General features: G+C 33.3%; 1 protein-coding gene across 1 annotated transcript; it reads right to left on the reverse strand.

Moving 5' to 3' along the window:
- Positions 1-3367: 3367 nt before the first annotated feature.
- Positions 3368-7145, reverse strand: LOC113544469 (T-cell surface glycoprotein CD3 epsilon chain). Its single transcript, XM_053239499.1, has 3 exons — positions 6931-7145; positions 6581-6645; positions 3368-5342 (listed from the first exon to the last, which is right to left on the reverse strand). Exons 1-3 carry the CDS (start codon positions 7037-7039, stop codon positions 5286-5288), a joined length of 231 nt encoding a protein of 76 aa, XP_053095474.1. The 5' UTR covers positions 7040-7145; the 3' UTR covers positions 3368-5285.
- Positions 7146-9214: the final 2069 nt, after the last annotated feature.

Raw genomic sequence — 9214 nt, forward strand, 5'->3', positions numbered from 1 at the left:
TTTCATTTTTTCATTGTTGTTAGGTACTTTAAAACCTTATATAGACAAAATCTTAACTTTTCTCTTGCTATCTAGAGGATCTGATCTATTCACTTTAGAGGAAGAAAACAAGGTTTTACTTTTGCGAGCATGAGGATATGTTTATAGCCATAATAAACACGTCATAATATTGCCTTTAAAAGAATAACGTGTTATACAGATCGAGAGCTTTTCAGATAACATACTATGCTCTGTCAACTAGAGTGTGGGCTGTTATGGGAATGTACTCTATTGTGGGTCAAAACGAGCCTGACGTTAAGTGGAAACATTGCAGACCAGGTTTCTGTGGTATTTAAAAGCTATTTAAAGCTTGTGCAACATTTCGGTCATGTTTAAGCAGCCAGATTCGGACGAGTTTTTCTGGACTAGAGGAAAGTGGTAAGGGTGGTAAAGAATTAATTAGATAGGTATGCTAGGTTACTAACATTAATACTAACATTAAAACTTTGTGCTTGGAGAAACAACTAGTGTTGTGTCTTGTAAGGCTAATATAATACTAGCTAGCTAGAACTAGCTTGACTGATGACATCTCACAAAAGTCATTAAATATATTTAAATTTACTTATATTTAAATAACGGGTGTGAAATGTGATAAATGTGCTCACTAAAGTAACATTATTAAATGCAAACACTTCCATACATCAATCCATCATACAATATACATCGGGATGGAGAAGGAGAAAGCTTTAGTATGCATGTAATGATAAAAAGTGCATTTGGAAGGACTTAAACACTGGGAAATTATTGCATTCAGAGAATATAGAGTATTTGAAAGAAAAAAAAAGACTGTTCAGTATTAGCTATCTAAAATTGTTGTAACCATACGCCACATGGCCAAAGTCATCGAGATCACTGAGATTTTTCTCCATCCTGATGTTCGATGTGAACATTAACTGAAGTTCTTCACCTGTTTCTGCATGATTTTATGCACTGTGCTGCTGCTACATGATTGTCTGATTAGATAATTGCATGAATTGCATGAAGTGCTGCTAAAATCTTCAAAGACTCCACCCACCCCGGTAACTGACTTTTCAGCCTGCTGCAATCAGACGAGCGCTTCCGTAGTCTGATGGATAAAACTGAGAGGCTCAGGAGGAACTTGTTGGACATGTCCACCATACAGATCCCTTAAGACTCTGTAAAGACTCTCCAGTCACTCTGGACTTTATTAACACTCCACACACACTGCACTTTGCACTTTGTATTGTTACTACACATAACATATTCGTAACATACTGCATATTTTGTGCATCCATTTTTTGCACATTCTTGCACATTCCTCTACATGTATTTCTTAATTCTATTATCCTTTTTAATAATTTTTAAATATTTCTCATTCCTTTCTGATTTTTTATTTAGTATTTAAATGCACACTCTATAGAGGAGTAGGCCAGGCTTTCATTTCACTGCGAGTTATGCACTGTATATAACTGTGTATATGACATAAAATCTTGAATCTTGAATGATTCACGTGTACAGGTGTTCCTATTAAAGTGGTGGGTGAGTATCAAATTAGTTAAATTACAGCTCTGTAGCTGTAAATGCTGGCACTTCTAGTAAATCTTTCCTCGCAGCAACTGCGTTAATGTGATTTGCATTTAAACTGCGTTTTTAAAACGAGCTGCATTTCATAAGCTTGATACAGACACAAAGGAAATGAGCAAAAACCTCTGAGGTTTCTTTTATTAGACTACTGTAAATAAGCTGACATGTATGCCTTGCGTGTGTGATTTCCTTGATTTTAATCATTCTTTCATATCTAAATGTAGCGTACAGTTCCAGCAACGCGTAACTGACGCAATAGCACTGTACTGATGCTTTTTTCCTCCCTGAATCATCTCTAATCAGCTCTTGTCACTGTTTCCAAGAGTTAACTTTTCCACTGTTTATCACTTCATATGTGTCAAAAATAAGGTATTTCGTAATACAACATATATTTGATGGTCTATATTTATAATGCAAAGATGTAAGTCGTTATATTTGTTACTAAAGTATCACATAAAGTGGTTTTAAAGCCATGAAATAAGAATGAGGTAAATATGATGAGATACATATCTAAAAAATAAAATAAAATAAAAAAAAGAAATGCAATAGCCATCCTTGGCAGGAGGTTTCAAAGGATATAACATTAATGACATCTATGTTGTTGCTATGGTAATATGGCAGAAATGACTCATTTATGTTACTAAATTAGGTAGCTAAAGTCAGAAGATCACGAAGAAGCAGCGACCACAAAGCGTTCATATCTATCCAGGGTGGAAAAACGTTAAAAAAAACAACAGAATTGGACAAACGATAACCCAAAACACCAGTAAATGCTAATTACTCGGATTTATTTAGTTTGTCCGCTTTCTTGCTTCGGCTTGTTGATGTAATTGAAATGGAAAAAAGTTCATGGCTAGCTAGCTAGTATATAGAGTAAGAAGTGTTAGACTAGCACATGTTAAGTTGCTAGCTTGTAACTATTAGCTACATTATGACAACTTTTACTTTTACTTTTAAAGATAGTCACCGTTGGCCTGAAACATCAATCACCTACAGTCTACAGTGAGAACTACACCTCAGGACTACAGTCACTCAGACGATCTCAACTCCAGAGAAGAAATGATTTCCTTTCACCATGCTAAGTAGCCTCATGGTCAGATAATGGACATTTTTCAGGTGGTCTAAGGAAGTACTTTGAGGTGTTTTCAGGGTTAACGGAAAATGATGCAGGGACAGTTTAATAATAATAATAATATTATGGCTGGTGTGGGTGGGCCGAACCTGAGTAACCTGAGTAAGGTGGTTTTATTATTATATAATAAGCCCTGGATTCATTAGTATATAATATCAACTGGTTTTATGTCCTACACTTTCAGCAAGTCTTCAGAGAAGGACTTCTGTCTGATGTTTGCACAGATAATAAAATTCGGTGTTCCGCAAAGCTCCATCCTTGGCCCATTGCTTTTAATATTCTGCTTAATTCTAAATTATCACAACACACTTTTCTGAGCTATCACATGATGTGATATCATTTTAGACATTTTTATTGTTTTTTTTTTTTAATAATTACAAACTGCTTTGAAGCAGTTAAAATTTGATGACAATATTAAAATTTTGTACTAAATCTTTAAAACGGTATAATTTTTAAAAAATAGATTTTCTGTGTTCATAATTTCTTTTGTAGTCATTAAATAAAATGATCATTAATCATAATGTCTGGACATTGATTTAAAAATACATCAGCTCAAAATGTATTTGTGGCCATTTCACATTGCTGTTGTCTTTTAATTTTAATTAATGTTAAAAAAGAATTTTTGCATTAAAAAACAAGAACATCCGTAAGTGTTTGATAGCAAATGCAACTTTATTGTGTAAATTTATAGCATTTAAGACACGTAAAAAAAGTACGATATAGATTAGAGAAAAGCTTGCGTATGTACAGAGAAAAAAGTTATATAGTTATATATAAGTTATATCTCCATGAGTCAGCCCATCTGATCTAGTGTGGAACGGTGATGTGCTTAAAAACAAGTCGTAAAACAGAAACCTGACATCCCACAGAATCAGTCACGTTGATATTTCCAGCTCATTTCTAGTAAACATGCCGAGTATGACTCTGTATGAATCAGCAGTGGAGTCACGAGCTTCAAATGATCGTAATCAGAATTTTTATTAAAAAGTATGCATCATTTTATATCACTAAAACTGAGCAAAAAGAACATACAGAAGTGAACATTGAGACAGTTGATATGTATTTACACACAGAAATAGAAAATATTCAGAATGACTTTTAGCATGTAAATATCATATTGCTATACATTTGGCTATTATTTGGAAGAAAGTTCTAGTAGCTTTATACCAAAAAAGCTATAATGATAAAAAAAACCTTCTAAGCCAATAGGAATCTTTTGCTCAATGGAGAATATGAAATTTTGCAGAATATTCCTTTGAACCAAAACAAGGCACACAAATAAATACTACAATATTTAAAAGTATTTCTATAAGGTTTTCTATCAAGCTAATATTCATAAATCAAGCTAACATCCTGTAGCATAAGCGGCATTGTTTATCTTAGTTAGGACTTGTGCCTTTTACTGTTTAATAATGATCACAAATCACTTTAATCACCGTCACCTCACAATCTGAGGTAAATGAAAAATGAAATTTACTGAATGAAAATGAAAATACTTGTACAAGTACAGTTTGTTGTCCTAAATACAATATAAGCTTTTAAAACTACCACAATGGTCTTTAAGATCAATTAACGATTTGCTTTATATAAGTTTTGCCGCCACACTACATCCTGTAGGTCCGCGAACTAAAGCACAGACCACTGTCCTGACAAGCGCGTGTACGTTTTTATAAGAATGTAAGTTACAAAGTATGATCAATTTTACTTTTAAAAGTTTAAAGTTGAAAAAGAATAACATCAACTCAGATATCTTACTGCAGGGTAAAATATAAAAAAATTTCCAAGTGGTTTGTCCTTAGCTAACGTTATTACTACGATAATATAACAACGTAAGTAACAGATTGAGTCACATTTTGGTAAAGTTGCAAAGGAATTAAAAAGAAATCTAAAGCTACTAAAGGAAGTGGGAAAAGAAACATACATTCTTGCTTACTATTTGGGAAAAAGGTTTTGTGAAAATAAAATAAAATTGCAATATATTTTCATTATTTCTGATAATTAGTGACACGTGTATTACATGTTTATAAGGCATTGAATATTTGATTAAAATATTCATATTTTATTAGGAATATTTATATGAATATGCTGTATGTGTAAAAGTCTGTGGTGATTTCATAAGTAACATTAGTTCAATAATGTCTTATTGCTTCATTTCATCAATATACTGTATATCATAATTATAATAATATATCATAATTATAGTATATACAATGTGTGTGTGTGTGTGTATGCATTTGACATGTACTTACCATTCTGATAGAAACTTTTGATTAATTTGATTAATTTGATTAATTTTGTTTAATACAAGTGAGAATTTCCTTTTTCTTTAACAAAATCTACAGCTTAAAAAAAAGACTAGGTTTGTTGTAGCTACCGTTAAAAATAGGTCATTGGAAGAACTCTACATTGATGGAAATACAAGTCAGTCATGTGCGTGCGTGTGTGTGTGTGTGTATGTGTGTGTTTGCGTGTGTGTGTTTGGATGTTTGTGTGACAACTGTAAAACGTGGAGGATTCCATGCATGTGTAAAGCTGATGTTTATAATAAGGTCCGATGATTACAGGTCCATTATCGCCGATTTGCCTGAGCGTACAAGTCATTGGAACGCGTGGCCTGGTTCAGAGGCTGCAAAATGCAAAAAAAAAAAAAAAAAAAAAGGAAAAAAATTAAAAACTAACTTTTACTATATAAACATATACAGTACATCAGGGGTGAGATTTTATATCAGTGATATAGAAATCTGAAAAAGTTACCATACTGTTCATGTGATGTGATACCGTTCATCTCAGAAGCAATGAGCAGCTACTAAAATATCATTATATTTATATTTATATTTGTTATGGCTTAAATGTGAAATGTGAGATGGCAGTGTTATTTCTGTAACTCTCTGTAGAAGATGACGTCAGAAACACACATTAGTCCACGTGGTGTTTTCAGCTGAAAACTAACTACGGAGTGATGGTTCTACTGATGGCCAAGGTAGAGGGGGCCAATACTTTACGCAAAGTAACAGATGGGCTACAGTCAGTAACTGTACAGAAAGAAAGAAAGAAAGAAAATAAGAAACAAGTGAATAGAGAAAGAAAGAAAGAAAGAAAAAGACATGAATAAAAAAGTGAGTAAGAAAGAAAGAATTAAAGAAGTGAATAGAGAAAGAAAGAAAGAAAGAAAGAAAAAGAAAAGACACAAGGGAAGAAAGGGATGGAGAGAAACAAAGAACAGGAAAAAGGCAAAACAGAAATGATAAAGAACAAAAAGAAAGATAAACTGAAGAACAGCAGAAGGAAAAAAGGGAAAGAAATGAATGAAGAAGAGAAGAAGAAAGTGTGGAAGGAAGAAAGAAGAAGGGACAGGATAGAGAAAAAGTAAAATAGAAAAAAAGAAAATGAGGGAAAATGCTCTTCGCAGGGAATGCAAATTAAAAGCAAAGGAGATTTAGAATAAGAGAAAAAAAAAATGCTAAAAATGAAAAACGAAAAGAGAAGAAAGAAAGAAATATAGTGTGGGATACACAGAGAGAAAGAAAAAGAGAGAAAGAAAGAGGAGAGAATGAGGTAGAAAAGGGGGCCCTACAGTGTGCACCTGCAGCGTGGCTGTGTATACAGTATATATACATGAGTTTAAATCGTAGCTGCTGATTGGTCAGCTGTAAAGCACATTGTGACATCACAAGATGGCAGAAATTCAAATTCAGGAACGTTCCGTTAACGTGTTTCAAAGGAAATGTTTTGAACTTTAAATATTTAAACAATGCTACGGTGAATCAAAACCTGTTTGACAAATTGAGGTCATTTAGAAATAATAATCTACTAGATACCCACACACACACACACACACACACACACACACACACTTCGCTTTACCTGATAGTCAGGGTCGGGAGGTGGAGGTGCTCTTGCCTGACCCCGTGCTTGACGCGGTTGTGTCACTGTAATGCAGAAAAAAATTCTAATTGTGCTCATGTATTTGTGTGCATTCTAAAATGTGTGTGTATATGTGTGTGTGTGTGTGTGATTACTCTTATGTATTGGAGCTGTAATATATGTATGTATGCATGATATTGAAGCAGACCTGTGTGTGTGTGTGTGTGTGATTACTCTTATGTATTGGATATTGATAGATATAGATATGGATATAAATAGATATAGAAGCAGACCTGTATGTGTGTGTGTGTGTGTGTGTGTGTGTGTGTGTGTGTGTGTGTGTGCATTACCTCTCTGAGGAGCAGCAGTTCCAGCCTTCTTCTGAGCGCAGCGGTAAACTATGGCCACGATCACTAGTGTGAACACCACGTCTCCAAATACCATCAGGTACGTCATCATCGCGTCCAATTCAACACACCCTGAACATACTGAGAGAGAGGGAGAAGGAGAGAGAGAGGGAGAAGGAGAGAGAGAGAGGGAGAAGGAGAGAGAGATGGTAAACACATATTAGCTAGAAAAAAAATGGAGCACTTGGAATTTCCCCTTTTTGTTTTATATTTTTAATGAACGGTATATAACTTAATGAATGTTAAATTATATAACAGGTGAATTACTGTTGGTTTGCGACTTCATATGAAAACTTGTCCTTAAATTTGTCTTTAGGTTGCTTTAATTAGTGTTGTTGTGCGACTTAACATGTAAAATTGTCTCTAAGTTGCTTTAATTAGTGTTTGTTGTGTGACTTAACACAAAAAATGGTCTTCAAATTGCTTTAATTAGTGTTGTCGTGCGACTTAACACACACATTGTCTCTAAATTGCTTTAATTAGTGTTGTCGTGCGACTTAACACAAGAAATGTGTCTAAATTGCTTTAATTAGTGTTGTTGTATGACTTAACACACAAATTGTGTCTAAATTGCTTTTAATTAGTGTTGTTGTGCGACTTAACACAAGAAATGTGTCTAAATTGCTTTAATTAGGTGTTGTTGTATGACTTAACACACAAATTGTGTCTAAATTGTTTAATTAGTGTTGTTGTGTTACTTAACACACAAATTGTGTCTAAATTGCTTTAATTAGTGTTGTTGTGCGACTTAACACACAAATTGTGTCTAAATTGCTTTAATAAAGTGTTGTTGTGTTACTTAACACACAAATTGTGTCTAAATTGCTTTAATTAGTGTTGTTGTGCGACTTAACACACAAATTGTGTCTAAATTGCTTTAATTAGTGCTGTTGTGCGACTTAACACAAGAAATGTCTCTAAATTGCTTTAATTAGTGTTGTTGTGCGACTTAACACACACATTGTGTCTAAATTGCTTTAATTAGTGTTGTCGTGCGACTTAACACACAAATTGTGTCTAAATTGCTTTAATTAGTGTTGTTGTATGACTTAACACACAAATTGTGTCTAAATTGCTTTAATTAGTGTTGTTGTATGACTTAACACACAAATTGTGTCTAAATTGTTTAATTAGTGTTGTTGTGCGACTTAACACATGAAATGTGTCTAAATTGCTTTAATTAGTGTTGTTGTGCGACTTAACACAAGAAATGTGTCTAAATTGCTTTAATTAGTGTTGTGCGACTTAACACACAAATTGTGTCTAAATTGCTTTAATAAAGTGTTGTTGTGTGACTTAACACACAAATTGTGTCTAAATTGCTTTAATTAGTGTTGTTGTGTGACTTAACACAAGAAATGTGTCTAAATTGCTTTAATTAGTGTTGTTGTGTGACTTAACACACACAAATTGTGTCTAAATTGCTTTAATAAAGTGTTGTTGTGCGACTTAACACAAGAAATGTGTACAAATTGCTTTAATTAGTGTTGTTGTGCGACTTAACACACAAATTGTGTCTAAATTGCTTTAATTAGTGTTGTTGTGCGACTTAACACACAAATTGTGTCTAAATTGCTTTAATTAGTGTTGTTGTGCGACTTAACACAAGAAATGTGTCTAAATTGCTTTAATTAGTGTTGTTTGTGCGACTTAACACAAGAAATGTATCTAAATTGCTTTAATTAGTGTTGTTGTGCGACTTAACACACAAATTGTGTCTAAATTGCTTTAATTAGTGTTGTTGTGCGACTTAACACACAAATTGTGTCTAAATTGCTTTAATTAGTGTTGTTGTGCGACTTAACACAAGAAATGTGTCTAAATTGCTTTAATTAGTGTTGTTGTGTGACTTAACACACAAATTGTGTCTAAATTGCTTTAATTAGTGTTGTTGTGCGACTTAACACACAAATTGTCTCTAAATTGCTTTAATTAGTGTGTTGTGTGACTTAACACACAAATTGTCTCTAAATTGCTTTAATTAGTGTTGTTGTGCGACTAACACACAAATTGTGTCTAAATTGCTTTAATTAGTGTTGTTGTGCGACTTAACACAAGAAATGTGTCTAAATTGCTTTAATTAGTGTTGTTGTATGACTTAACACACAAATTGTGTCTAAATTGCTTTAATTAGTGTTGTTGTGCGACTTAACACACAAATTGTCTCTAAATTGCTTTAATTAGTGTTGTTGTGCGACTTAACACACCAAATTGTGTCTAAATTGCT

The sequence above is a fragment of the Pangasianodon hypophthalmus genome, chromosome 14 (assembly GCF_027358585.1).
Source record: "Pangasianodon hypophthalmus isolate fPanHyp1 chromosome 14, fPanHyp1.pri, whole genome shotgun sequence".
NCBI classification, from domain to species: domain Eukaryota; kingdom Metazoa; phylum Chordata; class Actinopteri; order Siluriformes; family Pangasiidae; genus Pangasianodon; species Pangasianodon hypophthalmus.

Excerpts from the sequence above, each read along its gene's own strand:
- LOC113544469 (XM_053239499.1), bottom strand. The coding sequence starts at position 7,039 with ATGATGACGTACCTGATGGTATTTGGAGACGTGGTGTTCACACTAGTG. Across the intron at positions 6,646-6,930 it reads AACTGCTGCTCCTCAGAGAG|TGACACAACCGCGTCAAGCA; the intron begins GTAATGCACACA and ends TCTGCATTACAG. Across the intron at positions 5,343-6,580 it reads CTCCCGACCCTGACTATCAG|CCTCTGAACCAGGCCACGCG; the intron begins GTAAAGCGAAGT and ends TGCATTTTGCAG.